Source organism: Gigantopelta aegis, chromosome 4 (genome assembly GCF_016097555.1).
Source record: "Gigantopelta aegis isolate Gae_Host chromosome 4, Gae_host_genome, whole genome shotgun sequence".
Classification (NCBI taxonomy): domain Eukaryota; kingdom Metazoa; phylum Mollusca; class Gastropoda; order Neomphalida; family Peltospiridae; genus Gigantopelta; species Gigantopelta aegis.
Genome location: NC_054702.1, coordinates 95,979,224 through 96,004,432, shown reverse-complemented (window position 1 = coordinate 96,004,432; position 25,209 = coordinate 95,979,224). Strand labels below are relative to the sequence as shown.

At 34.7% G+C, this 25,209-nt stretch overlaps 1 protein-coding gene across 2 annotated transcripts in view; it reads left to right on the top strand.

Moving 5' to 3' along the window:
- LOC121371478 (GTP cyclohydrolase 1-like) overlaps positions 1-17,862 on the top strand; it is a 38,984-nt gene extending 21,122 nt beyond the window's left edge. Inside the window, exons 4-6 of one of the 2 annotated variants that reach the window (XM_041497400.1) lie at positions 1,907-1,938; positions 2,877-2,961; positions 16,402-17,862. In XM_041497400.1, the coding sequence (XP_041353334.1) occupies positions 1,907-1,938; positions 2,877-2,961; positions 16,402-16,534 (250 nt within the window). In that variant the 3' untranslated portion in view covers positions 16,535-17,862. Of the gene's footprint in view, positions 1-1,906; positions 1,939-2,864; positions 2,962-16,401 lie in introns of both variants that reach the window. The other variant, XM_041497398.1, reaches the window with a different exon arrangement.
- The last annotated feature ends 7,347 nt before the right edge of the window (positions 17,863-25,209 follow it).

Sequence of the window (25,209 nt, the reverse complement as noted above, 5' to 3'; positions counted from 1 at the left end):
AATTCTTTGCTAGGAACATACCAGTATCAGTTTAGCAAGTTTTGATTACAGTTGACATTGTAAGCTTTGTTTCAGTAAAATTTTATCAACATGAAAAAAATCTTACGCACGGTGGATTCTTCGTGAATTTATAAAAACTACCAAAATGCTCATTTGGCTAAGCGTCATTACACAGGACTTGTAGAATTTTTATAAAATCCACTAGCCATGGGATCAGTGATTTTGAATATTTACTAGCTACGAATAAAAATTCACTAGCCCTACTTTACTTTAAGTTAATACAATTTTACTAATAGTAATAATGTCACCTAAAGAGGGAGATAGAACTTAAAAACACTAAGATTGGGGGATGGGGGTTGGGGAAGCATATTCATATTTACAAAATGTACTGACATTTGACAACTTTTTTTTCCACTAGCCATCGGGCATGGCAATGGTAGTTTATATTTACTAGCCCAACCTTAAATATCACTAGCCATGGGAGTGGGGCTACCATAATCTAGAAGCCCTGTCTGGCATGGCAATGGTAGTTATTTACTAGCCCACGACCGGCCTCGGTGGCGTCGTGGCAGGCCATCGGTCTACAGGCTGGTAGGTACTGGGTTCGGATCCCAGTCGAGGCATGGGATTTTTAATCCAGATACCGACTCCAAACCCTGAGTGAGTGCTCCGCAAGGCTCAATGGGTAGGTGTAAACCACTTGCACCGACCAGTGATCCATAACTGGTTCAACAAAGGCCATGGTTTGTGCTATCCTGCCTGTGGGAAGCGCAAATAAAAGATCCCTTGCTGCCTGTCGTAAAAAAGAGTAGCCTATGTGGCGACAGCGGGTTTCCTCTAAAAACAGTGTCAGAATGACCATATGTTTGACGTCCAATAGCCGATGATAAGATTAAAAATCAATGTGCTCTAGTGGCGTCGTTAAATAAAACAAACTTTACTTTACTTTTTTTACTAGCCCACGACTGAATATCACTAGCCATGGGAGTGGGGCTACCATAATCTAAAAGCCCTATCTGGCATGGTAATAGTAGTTATTTACTAGCCCAACACTGAATATCACTAGCCATGGGAGTGGGGCTACCATAATCTAGAAGCCCTGTCTGGCATGGCAATGGTAGTTATTTACTAGCCCAACACTGAATATCACTAGCCATGGGAGTGGGGCTACCATAATCTAAAAGCCCTGTCTGGCATGGCAATAGTAGTTATTTACTAGCCCAACACTAAATATCACTAGCCATGGGAGTGGGGCTACCATAATGCTGATTACATGGTCCAAGATTTAAGCTGTCACTCGCCAGATACATATTAACGTTGAATTTAGCAAATATATTTCATTGTTAATTCAAAAATTATCTGTTGTTTATAGATGTACCGCCATTTTTGCTGTTTGGCTAAATGAAACTTGAATTTGACGACAGATTTTCTCAGCAAAGTTTGCCAAACTGCTAATATTTTATGGGATTCAGCCTAATCCCTGCAGTGTCCCTAATGATTCTTGTCATTTTATAAACATGTAGCTAAAACAAATCAAGTTGATGAAATAATCCACCAGGGTTCACCCTTCATGGCCAAATTAGCCAACTGCTAAGTTTTAAACAAAGTGGCTGTAACAATTAGTTTTGGGCTACTAAAATATTCATGAATTTAACCACATTTTAATAATTTTCAAGAAAACTTTGCACATATGTCTGAAAATTGACTTTTAAAAAATGAATTCCAGTGTGAGCCCTGACTGGATTTCACGTATTGTCAAATATATTGAACATCTTTGAAATCAAACATATTGTTCCATATTTGTACAATAAAAATCTTCTCTCTCAATCTCTGTTTTCAGTTATACATGTTATAAATCTTTATGCACCAATTTGTTACTAAATTACCTTTTATGTTTTGTTTTCAGAATTGTTGAAGTATTTAGTCGTAGATTACAAGGTAAGACAAATATACTTAACTGCAACTTAATTAATATTTATATTTAGTCATATCAATATATTCACAATGTTATGTATCCATGGTTGTGGCTCCAAAACTTCAACAATTTAAGATACTGGAATAAGATTTATTTGTTGGATGTCCTGAATAATAAGTATTTTCCCCCCTTAATATTTATTACAAAGAAATGTATGGGTTGCAGTGTTGGATTTTGAGGAGAGTCCAGGAGCCTGAGGCTCACAATAATCGTGTAAAACTCTGACTTGCCTAGCATACAAGCCTGCATGGCTCGTAAAAAAGTATTTGTACAAATTAGATTGATTTTTCAAAATGACACAGTCTAAATACATATCAAAATCCTGGAAAATCAGTCTTGAATAGCGATCTTTTCCATGGATTTATGCAAAACATTTGGTGTATCTTCTGTTCTACTGGAGACACGTGATAGGGCTCGCTGTGTTGGTGGCGAGCTCTCAAGATTTACAAACAGGGAGTCCTTATAACACTTAATTTTTTTAAACTAAAATCACACATTGGGTTGTGATTACATGTTCCAAAAATTAACATATGGTTTGGATTGATAGAGAATGTGATGAAATTTATTTGAGACGGTGATGAGAGTTTTTGTTTTGGGGTTGTAGAAAAACATGCTTGTTTGTAGGTTAAGGGTTTTTGGGGGAGGGTGAATGAAGGAGAGTATGCATGATGGATATTTATTTAAATGAAACCTGATTGGGGGTGTGTGTGTAATTATTATTATTATTTTTTTTTTTTTTTTTTTGAGGGGGTGTAGGTGTTTTTGGGTGTTTTTTTTTAATGTGTGTCCCTCATTCATATAATAATTTTAGGAACAACACTTGCTGTTAGCATATTTATTTGCATTCTTTACATGTATGTGGGTTTATCTCATTAATTATTAGCTACAGTGTGTGTTACAGTTCAAGAAAGACTAACGAAGCAGATAGCTGTTGCCATAACTGAAGCGATACACCCAGAGGGTGTGGGAGTCGTTATAGAAGCCACGTGAGTATTATTTTTGTTGGTGTTTACACCTGTTCAATTATTAGGTAGAATTGTAACATTTCTTTGTCTAGTCATTATGCATTATGGTCAAACAAGCTGATCTGCTTTACAATATAAGGCTGGACCAAGGCAGGGCTCAAACTTAACGACAGCACCGACGGCAATTGCCATCATTGAAATATAAATTGCCATAGGCACTTTTGTGTCCCTTAACAAGGGTAAAATGTATACACCTGGTGTACATTATCTACCAATATTTAACATTTGCAGGTTCGAGCGCTGCCGGGTCTGTTGTTTTTATTGTAAAATGGACCTTTTCTAATAGAACTTTAGGTATGATATATTTCGATAAAGTCAGAACGAATTTAGTTAAAAGTGCATTTAACTATTCTGTACTGAAGCACATGCACACATCCACAATGTTTTTAAAATGCTAAAGTTACCCCAATTTTCAAGTCTGGTGACAAAAAACTGAAGCTACAAATTGTAGGCCAATATCTGTATTGCCAACGCTGTCCAAATTAATAGAAAAACATATCTCCAATCAATTTTATGATTACTTAACAAAATTTGATCTTTTACACTCATCCCAATCAGGGTAGGTGTAAACCACTTGCACCGACCAGTGATCCATAACTGGTTCAACAAAGGCCATGGTTTGTGCTATCCTGCCTGTGGGAAGCGCAAATAAAAGATCCCTTGCTGCCAATCGGAAGAGTAGCCCATGTAGTGGCGACAGCGGGTTTCCTCTCAAAATCTGTGTGGTCCTTAACCATATGTCTGACGCCATATAACCGTAAATAAAATGTGTTGAGTGCGTCGTTAAATAAAACACTTCTTTCTTCTTTCTTTCATCCCAATCAGGTTTTAGACCAAAACACTCATGCCAAACAGCACTTATTGATATAACTGATAAATGGTTACATAAAATGAATGAAGGAAATCTAAATGGAGTCATATTTCTTGATTTCAAAAAAGCTTTTGATGTTGTGGACCATTCAATTCTGATTCAAAAGTTAAACATATATGGCTGCAAAGGGAACTCTCTTAACTTGTTCCAATCTTATTTAAGTAACAGAACACAGCAAGTCACTGTAGGAGTGGCAACATCAGAATCTAAGTCCATTATTTATGGTGTTCCACAGGTTTCAATACTAGGACCTCTTCTCTTTATACTGTACATAAATGATCTTCCACTATATATTGAACATTGTACCACAAGTATGTATGCAGATGATTCAACAAGGTTCATGTCAGGAAAATGTGTTACTCAAATTCAAGATAAACTACAGCTAGCTCTGAATAGTTAGTGTAGAAAAATGGTGTTCCTATAATAAAATGTTCATAAACACAAAAAAGACCAAATATATGACTATAGGAACAAGACAAAAAGTTACAATCCAAAATGATATTTCTCTTATAATAAATTCAGAACGTCTGCAACACACTGATCGTGAAAAGCTTTTAGAAATCAAAGTTAATAATAATTTAAAATGGACAAATCAGGTTAAATATGTGTCTTCCTTGATCTCTAAACGTCTGTATCTTTTATCGAAAACCTTTAGGTATTTAAATTTAGATGCAAGAAAACCTTTCTACAATGGGTATATTTTACCACTCATCGATTACTGCTGTGTAATTTGGGGAAACTGTAATCAGGATGGATTAGAACTTTTACTAAAACTGCAAAAGAGAGCTGCAAGGATGATATTAGATCCTATTACTCCATCTGCCCCACTATTTAAACAGTTAAAATGGATAACAATGGAAACACGAATCCACTATCAAAAATGTTTACAAATTTATAAATGTCTATGCAATGAAGCCCCAAACTATCTTTCAAACTTATTAATATATGTTGGAGAAAACAATCCCCACAACCTTTGAAATGTAGAGGATAGAAATCTATTAATTCCAAAACCTAAAATGTCTTTATTTAAACATGCTTTCAGTTACTCTGGACCAGTACTTTGGAATCAATTACCTAATGCTATCCGATCATCGCCAAATACTGCTGTTTTTAAATATAGACTCAAGAAATATTTTCTAAAATAATATCATTTGTACATATGTTTATTGACATATATGTATTTTCTATTTGTTCATAAATGTATATATTGTAATTCTGTATTGTTTGTACCCAACGGCCTCAGGGAAGATTAGCTTTTGCTAACTGTGTTACCCTCACTAAATAAAGAATTTATTTATTATTATTATTATTATTATTATTATTATTATACTTTTATCATCTAAAAATAATGTTAGTGCAAGACATATTTCTATTCATGTAGAGTAAATGATATAGTAAAAAATCTTTAATGAGAACAAAATAATAACAACACAATAATAACGTAGACAATGATAATATTGATTGTTGGAATACTTTTTAATCAATATTGTAGCAGGTGTGACACCTGTTATGTTACATGCATGCATCGATCTCTTTAATTGTTTTATTAATATACTATATTTTGTTTTCATTACTGCTCTACTCCAGAATGATCAATACTAGATTACACCATGTTATTAACATCACAGGAAACAAGGATTATTCTCTTATGATTTTTATCTCACCTTTATGAAGTGAAAAGGCGAGATACAGTTTTTATTTTTCCCCAACAGCATGTCAACTTTTGCATTAAAAGTTTTGCATTTAGATCAGTTTCTCCCAAACTATAAGTCCTAGGTCAATCAAACTTGGTTTATAGTTGCACCTCTGTTCATCACAGTGCACAAAAAAGTTTATGATAGGCGAGATATTTAGTTCTGTGGAATTCTGTTTTAATGTGAAAATTTAAAATAATATTGTGAAGAAAAATGGTAGAGAAGTTTACGAGAAGCTCACCATGTAGATGACTAAAGCAGTCTTTTCAGATTGCCTAATCCTATATACTTGTTCACAATGGTTTGGTTATACTACATTTTGTATTTTATATCCTGTAACAATGGAATACTAATGTATTCAAGACAAAAAGTTGTAATATTCAGGGTTCGAACTTAATGATGGCATCGTAAGGTATAAATTGCCATTGGTCAGGAGCATGACTGTAAAGCTCCTCAATGATGGCAAAATGTATACACCTGGTATTTGTACATTGGAAATATGTCTGCATGCAGCAAAATAACCTTTCAGTTATGTTTATTTGCTGCAAAAGCCACTTTAAACAAATTTGTTATAGGTAGGATCAAAATTGTCGTTGGTGGGTGAAATTTTCACCCATGGCAATTAAAAAACCCCAATTCTTGTGGGAGACAAATTGTTAAGTTAGAGCCGTGAATATTTATATTTGAAACATAAAAGTCATTGTTTGAATATAGTTGATTGTGTTGTACTTTTTGTCAGTTCAAAACCACTCACATGTTAAGTTTTAATTAAAGTAAAATAACTTGAAATGCATTTCTGAATATCCACAATTTTTCGAAGTAGTAACATCTAAAGATTCATATCCGTTGCTTTGAAGACTTTTTCCCTACATATTTTTAAATCTTTATTTGCAGGGTTTCTGCCAGAAGGTATAACGGGTATGGTGCCATACCAAACCTTTTTGGTAGATTTAATTTTTTAAAGTTAACCTTTTGACTAAATTAATTACTGTTATGATTACTGTACAATTTTTAAAAACTAAACCCTAAACCTAAACCATTTTTTTTCTGGGGGAGGTCCCCCATACCCCATTGACTTTGGTTGCATTCATTTCCATAGCGCCATACCCAAACATTTCTTTCTGGCAGAAACACTGATTTGGTAGTGCTATGTTTGAGTGGGTAGAATTGAAGGTGTGTTTTATCAATAACCTACCAACATGTGTACAAACTCCAGCCTGCATGTAACATGCATGACAAATTGTGATACAAAACCGACAACCGATGCTGCACAGTGAACGGGTACTAACACTAGACTTCTATGTACAAACTTGGATTTGCTTTTAACTTTACATTCAGCCAACGGAACAGTTGTGACAAATGATGCTGCACGGTGAATGGGTACCAGCGTCGCTTCAGGGGCATCTGCTGGTTACAGTGACGGTTGTCAACAGGTTCTTGCTGCAGCGGCAGCATCGACACATTGATCCATAGACATGATACATTGATTTAGGCGTCACACCTCAGCCAATACAATGACTTGATCATTGCCAGTGTTATTTTGTGAACACACATTTGCAGTTAGCACTTAAATGAAGCTTATAGAGGGTGGTCAATACGGCGATTGTAAGCAGTAATTGATTGCTGCTGTCGTATATGCGATCGTTAATCAAAATTCTGCTTCTTCTTTATAGTATAGCAAATCATTTTCATGGGCGTTCCACCACAGGTTCGGTCTTGTCGGAATTACACCATTCAAAATTTAATAGCTCAAAAGAATCATGCAATATTTATTTTCCCCTTCTTTCACAGGTATGAAATTAATGGATCTTTACAGATCCATATAGGGTATTAACCACTAATTAATCATTTTCATCTAAGAATAGAACCCTATTTGGTTTTATTAATAAACCCAACTGCATTACTAATAGTATGTGTCTGTTTTTAATTAGTTGTTAGAATGCAGTAGTTAACTCAGTCAGTTGAGCAATTGCATGAGGTGCTCGGTTTATGAGATCAAACCCCTTGGCAGACTCGTTAGGTTTTTCACATCCCAGTATCGCATGACTGGGATGTGCTGTCCTCTCTGTGGGATGTGCTGTCCTCTCTGTGGGATGTGCTGTGCTGTCCTCTTTGTGGGATGTGCTGTGCGGTCCTATCTGTGGGATGTGCTGTGCTGTCCTCTCTGTGGGATGTGCTGTGTGGTCCTATCAGTGGGATGTGCTGTGCTGTGCAGTCCTATCTGTGGGATGTGCTGTGCCATCCTATATGTGGGATGTGCTGTGTGGTCCTCTGGGATGTGCTGTGTGGTCCTGTCTGTGGGATGTGCTGTGTGGTCCTATCTGTGGGATGTGCTGAGGGGTCCTATCTGTGGGATGTGCTGTGCGGTCCTATCTGTAAAAAACTGCTTGTAACAAATCCCTTGCAGCTAATGGAGAAATGTAGCACAGGCATAGTCAGGGTTTAGGGACGGGGGTAGATATTTTGCCCCACTACCGTTTATATATTTGGTTGTCAACCCATACCAAAACTGATAAAGACTGGGGACCACTCCCATCCCATAATATAACATCCTGGTTATGCCAATAAAATGTAGCAGGTTGACATCCAAAAGCCGGTTATTAATTAATCAATATGCTGTGGTGGTGTCTTTAAATACTGCAGTCATTAGGCCTGCTTCATCATAGACTACGGGTACTGTCCTTTGATAAATTGCTCATATAGCGTCTGTACATAACATGAAGAAGAAAAATATGAAAAATAGTTTTGCTCACAAAATCTAGTCAATTTCTACGAATAATAAAACCTGAGAAATATTAACTGAAGTATTTTGTTGTTCATTAGCCCCCAACTCATTATGATAGAGGTGTGAGACGTAGCCCAGTGGTAGAGCGCTTGCTTGATGCGTGATCGGTCTGGGATCGATCCCCATCAGTGGGCCCATTGGGCTATTTCTCATTCCAACCAGTGCACCACAACTAGTATGTCGAAGGCTGTGGTATATGCTATCCTGTCTATGGGATGGTGCATATAAAAGATCCCTTGCTACTAATGTAGCGGGTTTCCTGTCTAAGACTATATTATGTAAACATTACCAAATGTTTGACATCCAATAGCCGATGATTAATAAATCAATGTATTCTAGTGTTGTTAAACAAAACAAACTTTTCATTAAGATAGTGTTAATACAGTATATATACTAAAATCATGAAAAAATTCACGTTTTAATTACCAGCAATGCTTCAAAAACCGTTCGATGCACCTTTCCGCAGCCATTTGTATTCTTTCAGCTACATTGTACATGTGATTTTCCTCTATTTGAATAAAACAAAAATAAAGATGGATGGATTTGTTTTCTCATGAAATGAAATTACAAAAGGCTAGCACTTCACATTTATAAGCTAAATACTGTTTCTGTAAATCAGCTTCTGATAAAAAAAGGTGACCTTTTATTTTATTATATTTTATTGGGCACATTTATGGATGCAATAACGGGAGTTTGGTGACCCATTATTATTATTATTGCTAAAGCAGGAAATATTTCTTATCAGAATATTTTATAGCCTATATTGGAAATTTTTGCGAGAAAAAATAGGCAGAGTTACGTCCCCTAACAGCGCGTTCCGGTTACAGCTAATATGGCTGATGACCACAGTTGTTTGTGAATTTTCAGCTGAAATTTATGCATGCCAGTCCCTGGCATTATAAATGTCCCCACCTATGCTTTAAAAATAAAGAATGATACAGGTACAAAATAAGTTGATGAAATTGTGTTTTGTTATGACTGACCTAGTGTTAAATATAGGAGATGAATCTAGCAAGCTGTCACCCACCATGATTGTTTTGGGCATTTGCTTGGAATTTATTTTTTTCCAAAGCTGCAATCTCACTTTACATTAATTATCATAATTTCATTTAAACATACAAACACACCTGCAGTTTTAATTAATTGTGTGTGACAGTAACACTGTTGTAATAGATAATAGAAATGCTTTAAAAATTAAGAATGATACAGGTAACAATTAAGTTGATGAAATTGCGTTTTGTTATAACTGACCATGTATGAAATATAGCAAGCTATTACCCACCATGATTGTTTTGGTCACTTGTTTGGAAATATTTTTAGCGGCCAGTCATCAATGAAATCAATGTTATTTGTCCTAAGAAAATTTACAGTGTCTCTAGCTGTATGAGAGGTGGCATTATCATGCTGAAAAATCGAGATGTTGGCGTTGTTATGCAACAGAGGAATGACGTGATGAGCGAGAATGTTATCGCGATAACGTTGAGCATTTAAATTGCCATCAATGACGACTAGTGGTGAACGATAACCATGGGCAATGGCTGCCCAGACCATGACAGAACCCCCACCCCCGAAACGATCTCGTTCAAGAACACAACAGTCAGCATAGCGTTCATTTCTCGTACGGTAGACGTGCACCCTGCCATCACCACGTTGTAAAGAAAATCTGGATTCGTCCGAAAAAAGAACGGTATTCCAGCGTCGCCGTATCCAACGAGTGTGCACACGTGCCCGATTTAGACGATGACGTTGCGTTAAAAACGCATCCAACGTAAGGACGTCGTGCATGTTAACCGTTATCCCGCAGACGATTACGAACACTTTGTCCACTGATTCGGTTATTATGAAGCCCAGTTGTGTTAGCAGCAGTAGCAGTGGCAGTTTCGAATCGATTGCGCAAATGCGTGTTCATGATATAGCGGTCTTAACCATGTGTTGTAACACGCGGATGTCCACGACGTGGCAAGTCGTTGGTGCTTCCTGTCATTCGAAATCTTACGCGAAGATTTCATATCGCTCGACTAGAACTCCCAACATGCCTTGCAACGTCTTCTGTCGGCATGCCAATTGCCTGTTCGTGTAAATTATTGGGTATTCTTGGCATACTAAAAATGCTACAATGTAAAAAAACTTTAATATTTTTACAAATTTTGAAGCGTTTTCGTTCACTTGACAACAGTGTCAGTAAGACAAGTAAAACAAATTGACCGAATACTACACGGGACATGTCGAACCATGCATGCACGTGCAAATTGAATTTCACGTTGTCGACGATTAACAGTGCAAAAATAATGGATAAAATTCATGAATCCTGATAATACAGCTCAATGCTAATACTACCTATATAATTTCATTACACAATGAATTCTTTAACACAACAAATACTATATGTACAAATCGGAAGTTTCTTTTTTTGTTCAGTATATATATACTATGGAATGCTTAATGGTGCATAATCAGACCTGTCAACCTTTAGTCAAGAGAAAGCAGGAGGTGTGTGTTGAAAAAGCAGGAGATTTTTTAAATTCACACAATTTAACCCAAAATTGCAAGATTTAAAAAAAACATTATTACAATAAGTTATATGAATACTATATAATGTCATATATACTTCTTAACCTTAGATCTTGGCATTAAAAAAAAAAAGAAAAAAAAAAGTTATTAAAAAAACAATATATATATTTTTTTTTAAGTTTAAATATTATTATGATTTAATACATATTTAAAAAAATATATATATTTTATCCAAAAATGTTAAGAACATAACAAGAAATAAAACATTTAATTAGTACATTTACAGTATTACACTTACAGCCTTACAGGTTGCGTTACATTATCATTTGTGGTTAGTGTACCTAAGTACCAAAGACAAATTTATATAAATCTTATAAATTAATATTCAGTTTTTACTATAATGAGGAACGGTGGCATGGTACTTATTTAAAATCATTATAATGATGCAATAAACATTGTATTTTCATTAATCATAAGTAAAACCTCGTTACGGACATCGTGTAAAATATACCGGAATTATACCCATTTCTGTGAGTAACTTTATGTCAATGTCAAACACAACATTTTTTAATTGTACAAATATAATTTCTTGAAGTGTACCCTTATAACCAACATTTTACTGCACAAACATACAAAATTAACTGACACAAATATGTTTATACAGCTAATTGGTCTTTTCGTTGTCTTGCTGTGACATGTGATTTTAACATGCATCGTGTGTATCGCTGTCAACTCGGAGTCTGGCAGTTCAGATTCGTCATAGTTGCATTATGTAATCCAGTGGGAAGACATTTTACAATTCAGAGGTGTTATTAGAACTAAATTGGATAGTTTTTTTTGTGGTTTTTTTGCAACACTGAATGTCAATACACAGCCTGTTGAATTAGCGGCAACACGCTTCGTAGCCATTACGATGACAACAAACATTATAATAACACGTCATTACATAAACTCCATGTGCTTTTTTAACAATATAAATAGGCTATCCCACAATTCTCACTTCGGCAAAGGTTAAACAGTCTAGATAATTCGGCCTGTTACATTCTCAAGTAGTCGACATTTTCCGAATGAGAAAAAAAAATAGAGTTACTTCCCTTATGTTATTTTGAAAAAAGAGGATTGATTTTTTTTTATGCTTACAAAAATGTCATTTAACAGGAGAAATTGTCTCCCGCACAGGCGAAAGGAGATTTGATCAAATACCGGGAGACTCCCATGGAGGGTTGACAGGTCTGTGCATAATATTAATAATGGCAGGTAGATAGTCGATCGTAACTATTAAATTACATATGAAATTGTGTCCGTTACACTATGTCATTACACCTTATCTGACAATGACACTGGACTCGCTGTTCCGATTTGTTTGCATATTTTCACCAATAACGTATTTATTTGCATTGTCAGTATTCAATTCAATTTAGTATACGTCATGATGTACTATTTGTTACCTGTGTTTATTCCACTAAAAAATATGTGCATGTTTGCTCCCGAAAACTGTCTTTATTACCATTCAGACAGTAGAAACATTATCGTTAGGCGAGGAAGTGAATTTCTGTATCGTTAGTTTCATTATTAACTAGCCTACTGCATAGGTCGTAGTTAATAATGCAACTAGCGATACAAAAAATCGCAGCTAGTCATTTAATCAAATTAATGTACATTTCCATTCGTACACAATGATATATACACAAACACATCAATATTAATTTCAAATATCAAAACTTTATTATAATGCCATTTTAACGAGTCGGTCATTCTGTAAAAGAAGGAGACTGCACACAATCTGACAAACAATAATAGTAATATAAAACTTTATTAACGTCAAAAAATAAATGAACAAGTCGATGACTACTCCACAATTCAGTAGGAACAAAGAGCTTTTGTTGCAAGCGACTGGGGCGTGAACACGCTGGAAATAATTTAGTGGCAATTGGGGCCGCTTGGCGCTATGCAAATCAAGGGCAGATAAGTACGTTTCTAATAGAGGCTATAGTAAATCCTTCAAGGGAAGTGTATTAAAGGAATAGTCTTGTTTCTAAGGAGAAATCTACTATGGTCGATGACAGTCACGTTTTGCACCCATGTTTTGGCATCGTACACAATAAACATAGCATATCTCATTGTAATTTCACTTGAAATCCATATTTCGTAAATGGTACAATATTTTAATTACAAAATATTCTTCAAACACATCCAGGTGCATTAGTAATGTTAAAAAAAATTAAAAAATCAATAGCAATTTTGCATTGGAATTTTCCCAGCGTTCTAAAAAAAAAAACGTCATGTACCCAGTTTATTGTTAAATGTAAAGTGACATCATTGAAATACTGTCAAAATTCTATAACAAGCAGACAACGCTATTTACAGGTCGGTATGTTTTTATTTTTCATAATTGAGAACAAAATATCAAGTTTAAATTTTTAAAAATGAAAGAAAGAAAAATTACCTTTTGTCAAATATATGATATCAAAAAATTACGGTTGGATATGTTATATTTATTGTGTATGAAGGCAAAACAAGGGTGCGAAAAGTGACTATTGTCGACCTTAGTTTAAATTGAAATATGTGTTGTAAACATGTAGCACACTACTCATTTGTGTTAAAAGTAGTTAGCTTGGTAATGTGGCCTCAATAACTGAATAAATGTCTTGTCTTAAATTATTGTGAGAAAATAAAGAGAAGAATTAAAGTAATAAATCACTGCAAGAACAAATTGGATTACCCCATGAGAAAATGTGATCAAATAATGTATTATGCATGTTATCAGCCAGCATGTCTTGGGTAGTCATTGTTCAAGACTTGCATTAATAAGTATTTTATTGACCGAGTAAGTCATAGATGGGTTAATGTGTTTAGTGACTTTATCTGATTTATCATTCATTGTTGATGGCTTTGATAAATGTGTGTATTACCTTCAGTGTATGTGAACAAGTGTGTTTGTTCAGGCCTGTCGAAGAGAATGTTGAAAGGTGGTAATGGTGTTGGTGGCTCAAATGAAAAATGAATGATATTAGCAATTGAAGGCCACCATCTATATAGGGTTTTTGTAGAATTTTGAGTCACAGATGCATTCTTGATGGGGAACCATTGGGCTATTTCTTGTTCAAGCCAGTCCTCCACAACTGGTGTAACCAGACCTGTCAACCTTTAGTCAAGAGAAAGCAGGAGGTGTGTGTTGAAAAAGCAGGAGATTTGGTCAAAAAGCAGGAGATTTTTTAAATTCACACAATTTAACCCAAAATCGCAAGATTTTAAAAAAACATTATTACAATAAGTTATATGAATACTTTATAATGTCATATATACTTCTTAACTTTAGATCTTGGCATTAAAAAAAAAAATAAAAAAAATATTATTATTATTATTTTATTTTTTTTAAGTTAAAATATTATTATGATTTAATACATATTTAAAAAAAAAAAAATATTTTATCCAAAAATGTTAAGAACATGAACAAGAAATAAAAAATTTAATTAGTACATTTACGGTATTACACTTACAGCCTTACAGGTTGCGTTACATTATCATTTGTGGTTAGTGTACCTAAGTACCAAAGACAAATTTATATAAATCTTATAAATTAATATTCAGTTTTTACTATAATGAGGAACGGTGGCGTGGTACTGATTTAATCATTATAATGATGCAATAAACATTGTATTTTCATTAATCATAAGTAAAACCTCATTACGGACATCGTGTGAAATATACCGGAATTATACCCATTTCCGTGAGTAACTTTATGTCAATGTCAAACACAACATTTTTTAATTGTACAAAAATAATTTCTTGAAGTGTACCCTTATAACCAACATTTTACCGCACAAACATACAAAATTAACTGACACAAGTATGTTTATACAGCTAATTGGTCTTTTCGTTGTCTTGCTGTGACATGTGATTTTAACATGCATCGTGTGTATCGCTGTCAACTCGGGAGTCTGGCAGTTCAGATTTGTCATAGTTGCATTATGTAATCCAGTGGGAAGACATTTTACAATTCAGAGGTGTTATTAGAACTAAATTGGATAGTTTTTTTTTTTTATATGGCAACACTGAATGTCAATACACAGCCTGTTTAATTAGCGGCAACACGCTTCATAGCCATTACGATGACAACAAACATTATAATAACACATCATTTTATAAACTCCATGTGCTTTTTTAACAATATAAATAGGCTATCCCACAATTCTCACTTCGGCAAAGGTTAAGCAGTCGGGACAATTCGGCCTGTTACATTCTCGGAAACCGAAAGTAGTCGACATTTTCCGAATGAGAAAAAAAGGCAGAGTTACTTCCCTTCTGTTATTTTGACAAAAGAGGATCGATTTTTTTTATGCTTACAAAAATGTCATATAACAGGAGAAACTGTCTCCCGCACAGGGGAAAGGAGATTTGATCTAATACCGGGAGACTCCCGTGGAATCCGGGAGGGTTGACAGGTCTGGGTGTAACAACGGTCATGGTATGTACTGTCCTGTCTGTAGGATGGTGCATATAAAAGATCCCTTGCTGCTAATCGAAAAGAGTAGCCCATGAAGTGGCGACAGCGGGTTTCCTCTCTCAATATCTGTGTGATCCGTAACCGTATGTTCGACGCCATATAACCGTAAATAAAATGTGTTGAGTGTGTCATTAAAAAACCCATTTCCTTCCTTCTTGATGAGGAAATAATGGGTTTGGATTTGAGGGTGTTATTTCTATATGTGCATAAAGCAGTGGTCATAGTGCGATGTGGGACAATGGAAGAGCACAAAACTGAGGTTGTAATGGTTTACATGATGCTTTAAAACAATATTTTCAGGAGTGACAGCCCTTGTTGAACTCTGGTTTTCCCCAGTGCTGCATGACTGATACATTAACTGTTTTGGTATGTACTGCCCTGCTTATGGGAAGTGCATATAAAAATACCCCTTGCTGTTTCATTGGTAGGAATTGTCTATATGTACAGTGGATTTTCTCTAACTCTTTCAGTGTCAGATCATAAGTGTCCTTACTGGGTGGTTATTGATTTGAAATCTTGTGAAATCGGACATTGATTTTATGACTTTTGACAAATTTTGAACAAACATCTTTCTAAAAATATTTAAGATTGTAGGGCACATAATTTGACCCTTCGTACCCTCTGGCAGAAACCCTGAAGCAGTTGTAATAAATCAAATCCTTCCTAAGATCCTGTGTATTCCAACCAACTATATAATCAATATTTGATAAATTGGTGCAAATCAATTAAAACTAATGATTGATGATGAAATCCTAACTGATTCCCGGGGAGCATTTTATTCAGTATCGCGTTGTTGTTTCGCTACACAAGTTTCAGAGATCGCTACACAAGTTTCAGAGATCAGCACACAATTTTAAATCATTTAACAGTAGTTGCTAATCAATTTACAGTTATATATATATGGTTAGAAATATGGCTAATCAAGATTTTGAAAACAACATGTTCCATGATTCCAAACAACTAGCATCAACTGAAAACACCACAACATCAACATGAATTACTGAGAGATGTTCTGTTTATTTGTTTTTTTCAGTCACATGTGCATGGTGATGCGAGGCGTCCAGAAGCTGAACAGCAAGACCGTGACAAGCACAATGCTGGGCGTGTTCCGACAAGACCCCAAGACGAGGGAGGAGTTTCTGTCCCTTATTCACAACTCCATGTGACGAGGTCAACCATCAATAATCACACTCTTGTTAATGGTTCCTTATTGATCTACGGGGGACACCTGTTAAAGCATAATCCTGCTTCCTCCAGTAGGAGTTAATAGCTGTATTGTTGTATACTTAGTTAACATTCAGTAGCTTTGTCTGCATGGCTGCAAATAGACCATGGAGCTGATTTCTTACTTCATTTTGACACTCGCTAAATTAACAGATTATTGTTGCTTGTTGGTAATGGAAATGGTGTTAATTAAAGCAGACCTGTGTTATTAGCAGTAGCTCTGTCATTTTGATTTTTTATTTGTCTTTTAATTTGTCCAGTGGGTCGAGAATAATATTGGCAGATGTACTTTTGTTTGACCTAGTTGACGTCATTGATGTTCTTTAGCTTGGTGCAATGCTTTCTGTTGACTGATTTGAAAAATATATCACTTCACTTATGGCATACCGGTAGATGCAATACGTTTTAATGAACTTGCATAATTGATAATTTACTACTAGGATTCACAGGTTTGAATGATCATGTTTTATCTGTCCATTAATAATGCTAGACTTGATTAAAAAAAAAATTGTGGTTTGGTCATTCTTATACTGTGAATTCTATCTGCTGGTGAATTTCTTAACATTGTTTAGTTACTTTATTTCCTATGATTTAAAAAAAAGAAATAAAAAAAAACATTTTCAAGAGGAATTGTGCATAATAAAAAAATGTATTTATTGACCAGGGAGCTGATTTCAAACGGGAGAAAGAATGTTGTAAATATGAACAAAAAAAAGTGAGTTTATCTTATTGTGAATAAAGTTACAAATATATCAATTTGAAGAAGTACCGGTATGCAAGTAATCATGTTATTTGTGGATGCATTTTGCAACTATTGTTTTTTTATATATATATTTTAACATGATGGGTATTTATTCCTTGTTGAAATTATAATAATTTTTATTGTTTTATCAATGTACAGTTTTGTTGGATGTTTAACAACTCCTTTTGTAGTTCAAATATTTTAAGCAGGAAAATAAAATAAAAGATATTCAAAGCAGAAGAATGTCTACTAAATAAACTAAAATAAAATTAATATATACATGAAGTGGCAAAATTAATCAAACTGTTAATATAAAAAGTCTCTACAGGCTGAGTGGCCACTAAACATGGTGGTGTTCTAAATAAATAGGTGAATTTGTAGGACTATAATTATTCTTGTTAACGGTAAAGTAAACTCAAACAAGAGATTTATGTGTTGGAAAGATGCATACCCAGACCACCAACACATACTGACACTTTAACAAATGAAAAACGTGTAATTTTAGAGTTAATAAAAAAACATGATTATTCCTGCTAATTGGGGGCAGCCATTTTGTTTCGTTTTTGTGACGTCTGGTGGTATAGCTTGGGACGAAGTGACGTCAGCTCCGTCCATCTGCTCTATGCACAGTGTAAACAAATGCTCTAATTTACGACAAGGTGCTTCGCTTTCATCAACCTGACTTGTAAAACAACGTAAATGACTTGATAGTATAATAAACTATTTAACTAAATATATTTCAATTTGCATTAATAGAACAAAATGGAGTTGTAGTATTTTTCATTTTTAAAAAATCCAAAGAAAAAAAAAGCATATTATTAGGTCTATTGGTATGCTACGTTCAAGCAAAAACGACCACTCACGATACCCAAGTGATATATTTTTTTCTTTGGGACTACGTAATTGCTAAGTTTTGTGATTTTAGATTGGAAAGTCTACTTAATCAAGGGTTTTACAGAATTACTTATAGTAATAAAGCAGGACGGCTGATCGATTATGATTAGAGGGGTGTCCATGTGGTTAACACACAATACCCTGTGATCTTAATAAAAGAGGCACTTCTTTTTAGTGTGTCTAGACACAGTGTCTGGAGACCATCTAAATATACACCTGCCAATCAGGAACCACAGGTACAGGCTACAGAAAGAAAAGACCAATTAACTAAGAAAACACTCCGATTATTATTTCAGTACGTGTGTTAATTTATGGACAAACTATAATACTGTTATTTCAACACTGACAATGGTGGTTTATTTTGTATTAAAAATAATATATAATTGTTGCTGGCTTACTGGGATGACTATTATTACAGAATATTGCGATGCATCCTCAAAAATCAGGTATGTTTTGTTTTTTCAGTTCGAAGACTAATTCCTGACATGACACATTAGGTATTACGTAACCACAAGCTCACCAGAGGGCGTATTCACTGGGATGATACAAAATGGCTGCGCCCGTTATATATAATAGCTGTCACATTTAACCGTTTTATTTAACTATACGATTATACTTATTGATATTAAGCAATAATGTGCATTATATATCATTGAATATCGATACCAGTTCAAATGCCTTGATTGTCCCCTCCTTTAACACAACAGAACATTGTCCCAGACAGGCGTGTGCTACAACAGCTTGCTCTGAATGTGCACGTTAAACACTCTGACTTGACCTAATACAACATGTTTTGAAGTGGGTATCCCTCTAAAAGATGAGCCCTTCTGGGGCGTAGCCAGAGAGGAAAAAATGCCGAGGCAAACCCAAACCTGTAAAATAAATATTGGTGTCAAGGAAAAAATAAAATAAATCTGGGAAAATTCCAGACGAGGCAAACACCTTGTCTGCCTCATGTGGGCTATGCCATTGTGGCCTTTTAAATTTTAAATAAGCTGTTTTGTTTTGTGTATGGGACAGAGTATTTAGGAGGCCAATCCACTTATCATTTTATGTAACATGCACCAAAACCGGCAGTTCTTGTTGATTTGTTTTCTTATTCATTCCATTGTTTTACATATCTAAAGTTTATTTGTAAATATATTTAGTTCTTGATTTAGTTAATACTATACAAAATATGTTGTTTGTAAAATTGAATGTTATGTTTACCGATTAGTATCAGGATTCTGTAATGCTGTCAAAGAGACGTGTTAATTCAGTTTATATATAATAGAAGTATAACGATACAGATAGGTTGTGATACGATAGGTATCCCTATAATTAGGTTACAATAAAATATATATCATGATTGATTCGAGTTATTGGGCAGTGTAAAATATTTCCAGGAATTACAGCTTTTTTTACCATTATTTATTACATCATGTGTGGTACATTTAAATTCTGACTGGTCAGTGTTATGTCATGTGGATTTTTATTTCAGATCATATTGCACTGCTCTGTTATTACCTCATGCGTATTCTACATAACTTAAAATTGGTTTCTCTTACGTCAGGTGTGATACGTATCGTATCGTGGGCTATGTATCTTGATAGGTATCATATCGTCAGGTAGGTGTATCGTAACACCCCTAATACAAATAAACTGAATAACCTGAGATGAAAATGATATTATTAATTTTTATTTTTGTTTATGCCATTTGATTTTTAACATTTAAACACCCACCCACTGATCGATCATAGTTGTCAGTTTGATCATATTATGTTCTTCCAAAACGGCACAGGCATAAGGTTTCATTATATCACAGTCTGAAGCATCTCTAGTATATAAAGTGAAATTTTATTGGCAAATCAAATTTATTTGTGATATATTATAAACCCAAAACTAAGGGACTCAAAATTTCAACACTTCTCCCTAAACGAATAAGCCTCATACTTTTCACACATCCCCACCCCCACCCCCACCCCCATCCAAATGGATTTAATCAGGGGAAAAGGTGTTGAAATTTTTGGTTCAATCAAGTTCAGAGTGCGTCAGTTGAGAGTGACGGCATGTGTGAAATGTGTCACTGTCTTATACTGTATTCAGATGTGCTCGGAAACAGGAAATTTCTGACTTGTCAAACCGTAATTGCCGAGATTAATAATTATACTGTTCATGTGTAGTTCATGAAATTCTTCGTTAACTTTGGTTTCGAATTTCACTTTATAAATAAATAAATTTTAAAAAAGCAAAAAAAAAAAAAAAAAAAAAAAAACACAAACGTTTCGGCATTTCCATTTTTGACTTTTTATTCCCCCCCCCCCCTTCTACGGGTTATTGACTGAGGGAGAAGTGATGACATTTTGAGATTGTCCCTAACATGGTGGAATTTATGGGGAATCCTCAAGCACTTGTTTACATATTTGTTTTGTCTTTAAAATTAATATCAGTCTCGGGATTTTCTCAGTTGGTTGAATGCTTGCTTGAGATGCATGCATATCAGGATCGAACCACCTCGGTGGATCCATTCTGCTGATTGTTTTTTTTTCTCGTTCCAACCAGTGCATCACAACTGGACAGAGGCTGTGGTATGTGCTTTCCTGTCTGTGGGAAAGTGCATATAAAAAAATCCCTTGCTGCATTCGAAAAAATGTAGTGAGTTTCCTCTGATGACTACGAGTCAGAATTACCAAATGTTTGACATCCAATAGCTGATGATTAATTAATCGATGTGCTCCAGTGGTTTCATTAAACAATACTAACTTCTATTAAAAGATTCTGTTTGCAAATGTTTTTCAATGGTGTTAAATTGTGTTATGTCACATTTGTTGCTAACGGGAATGCGGTAAATATTCATTAAATTAGAATGGAGATAATTATACTGTTTTTTCGACCATTTGTGGATGTTAAAGCCAGTTATACAGTGGCAGATATGTTTTACCATCTATGTTTTGTTGTTGGTAAAACTCATTTTGCAACAATTAAACCAGTATTGATGTCTACATATGGTTAGATACAACAAAGTTATGCTCTAAATATATTTAACTTATAATATTAATATTGTAATAATTATAATATACTGGTATATACATTTATTTTGTTTTAATATTGTAATTGTCTTCTACGTAATAGTTACATCATCATTTTACAAGAGATTCGTCTAGTTAGACCACAGTTATTGCGACCAATGAGTGATGGGTGTAATGATCGAGGGTGCACAGGCACCCCCTCCCTTCATGTACACCTTTTGCATGTTCCATCACTACTTCCCATCCGCTCGCACATGGACATATCAACACACCACATATTTAAAGTCCATTGGATAAAATTAGGAGGTGGAATTGTGTATAATTTACAAGCAATTTAAAACATACAAAAATTAACAGATCTATAGTTTACTGATATTTAAAATGTTTTACAAAAAATTTGAAATAGTCATTTTAAATATAATTCATTAGGTCTTTTTGTTTAAATAACACTGGTATATTTTTTATATGTTCTTAGTACATGACCTGTGAACCTCCCCTCCCCACCCCCACCCCCCAGTTTTTATCTCTAAGAGTATCATTATATGTAGTTCAAAAGATAACAATGTATAAACTGAAAGTTTGTTCTACCTTGCTATTTTCCTTTTTTTTTAAATATGCTAATAAATAACAGTTAAACAAATAACAGGAAAACAAATAACAACAAAACATGAACACAAAAAACTACAGTTTTAAAAAGTTAAAGCATGTTTAAGATTGTGATCCAGGCTAAATAGCCATCCAAGTTGAACCTGATAATCTGTAAAACTATGATAGGTTTGTGTTATACATAATCATACTTTTCCAGTCATCAGGAAAGTCAGAGTGTTACAATGTAGTAACTTAAACGCTTGACAGTTGAAAATGTTGCTGCTTCCAATGTTTTGTTTATGTGAGACAGTCTCAAAGTGGTTGGCTTACTAAAGGTAGAATTGCATGGAAGGTTGACTTGAAATGTGCATTGTGTGCATCAGTGTTCAGATTAAAATGTTCACATTTTATCCATTGACATTTTGACCATTAACATTCTGCCCATTGAAATTTTGTCTGCACCCTGAGAAAAATAGGTATTGCACCAGGAATAAAATAATAATTATAGTGCCTTCTACCTCCCTTATGGGTACAGATGCAGGTGTTGTAAAAGGGGGGAGCTGGGAATGGTAAGAGGTGCTTGATTGTTTGGGTTTTTTTGTGTTTGATGTAAGAGAAAAAATAGGGGCACATACCCCTCAGTGCCCCACCCCCCTGGATTTGCACCTGCTTCACATGACCAAGCCCTTACTTATTGAAGCAGATGAATATTTTTAGTTAAAAATACTCGTTTACAGTTATAGTTCAATCTTCAGTAGGCTTTGGAAGGACCAGTTATATTAATTCCAATGGGGGGGAGGATGGGCGAGGGGTGGCAATGGATATTCTTCAGAGATGGGGGCCAGTCCTCCCTATACCTATCTCCTTCCCACTTCTGACACCTATGAATTTGAGTCTCACTCATATTAATCTAGTCACATGATTGTCTTGGTGCGAAATCAGATCTCAGTACCACCCATACACCCCCATGTATTGTAATGTGAATATTATAGTCTATACAATGTATGTTGTGTATAACCGGTGATATATTTGAACGTACAGGTGAGGAAACACAGTGTACTTACATAAATGTAGTTTGTCTTTTCTTAGTGTGCTTTAAAAACAATTTATATTCATGGGCATAACTGCCATTTATTCAGATACACTCCATTGTATGTCGGTTTTTAAAAAAAAAGCAAAAAAAAAAGCATAACAACTACAACAAAACGTTTTTAAAAAACCTAAAATGTGAAATGAAAATGTCAAAAAATTACTAAATGCACCATATGGCATATATGCATTCTGTAAAATCAATATTTGGTGGGTGTGTAAATGGTTTTACCTAGTGCCACTGTATCCCACGGACTAGCTCAGCTCTCTAGTGACTCTTGCCCAGTATTCGATACTGTTCACTAAAGACTAAAACACCAGGTGAGGTAGACTCCTACTGTGGGGTTTGACAATGGAAATATGTTCATGAACACATTCTTGTCTCTTTGAAATGTTTAGGAACTTGTTTCCTGTACTAGAATAGAGTTTTGAATCCACGTTATTATATAGTCAATGTTTCTGCCAGAAAGAAATTTTGGGGTATGGCACTATGGAATTGAATGAAACCATAGTCAGCAGTGGGTATGTGTAGCCTCCCCCAGAAAGAAAATGGGTTATGTTAGGATTAGGGTTAAGAAAATCATACAGTAATGATAAGAGTTATTAATTTTGTCAAAAGGTTAACTTAAAAAAATAAAATCTGCAAAACATTTGGGTATGGCGCCATACCTGCTTTATCCTCCTGCAGAAACTCTGATAGTCTTTTATTGTTTTGATATTATTTATCGTTGCTGATTAAACAATATGCTAAGATATCCAGGCACATCACCAAGGGATGATTGGAAAGTCCGTTTGAAACAAAGACAACTAAATGTAAACATTTCATATGATGCCCCTAGTGTCCTTTAAAAAACCCAATATGGACTTAGTATAAGTGATTTGTTACCACTTTTCAAAATTGTGAATCAAATTACATGAATGTAAGAAGTTATATTCTACATGTTATTTCATATTAATTGTTATGTATTATGGGACTGCATTCCAAAATATTATAATTGTAGATAAAAATTATCTGAAATTATTTTGTTATGAATGAAATTATACATTTGTTTTAACCAAACATGGTTGTGCTTGTATGTGATATATATACAGTGGACTCTGTTTAAACCAGATTGAGGTGGGACTAAAGAAATATGCCGGTTTACACAGAGTGCTGGGTTAGACAGATTTTACACAAGTTATTGTGAGATAAAATCACCTTGCAAAAAATGTACCAGTTCTACATTTTACTTAGGGGCCGTCCATAATTTTCAACATTTTCACGAGCGTACAAACCGTATGCGAGGGGGGTGGGGGAGGGGGTTACAGGGCCAGCATACACTTTTTTTTGAAAATGAAAAATGTTGATCAACATTTTTCATTTGGGGATGTACCGTTTTAGGGGGGAGGGGCGGGGTCAAAAGTGTACAGTTTGTATGCTCGTAAAAATGTTGAAAATTATGTTCTTGCAGAACAGTTAATAAATAATTACTTTTAAGAAAATAAATATGAAGTACATTGTACTATTAACACAAGCATAGGAAGGTGCCATAAAGTGTGTGTGTGTGGGGGGGGGGGGGAGCACTTTTATATTTACACACTTTTACACTATTATAAAGCAAATATAATGCAAAATATCTGAAAGTGCCCCCCCCCCCCCCCCCCCGTTTCCTACGCCAGTGATTAAAATGACTCCTTTGTATATTAATTTTGTTCTTCAACTTACATCTGGAGGAGCCAGAGTTTAACATGTCATTGGACAAGACTGAGAATGTGCAGGTTCACACACAAATCTACATAGATGCTGGTTTGAACAGACACCACTGCATTATGATTTTTGTGTTTTATAATTAATCAGAATATAAATGTAGCTGTCGTTCTGCAAGTGATTTTCAAAATACATGTAGGCCTATTATATATTTTTATTTGACAGTATTTTAGGTGAAATTTTTAGTCAAGATTAATGATTTTATTTCATGATTTATCATTATCATGTTATCTTTTAGTAAGTGCCAGGCCTTGATGATCTGATAAGAACTTTGTAATCCTTTTGAATGAAATAAACACTGGGCCTCCAATAAGTGCCAGGTCTCTAATATTTAATGCTGGGTAAATTAGCCGATAACTGATTACTCCTTGGCATTGAGAAATGAAATGACAATAGGTCTGTGACTATGGACAAACTCAACAGTGACTTTCATTTTAAGTTGTTTTTTGTTTACTGTTTTGTAAATTATTATTATTTTTTTTTTTCTTTCTAAAATTTGCATCAAAATTAAAAAAAATAAAGTACCAGACGTTTTGAAAGGAATAAGCA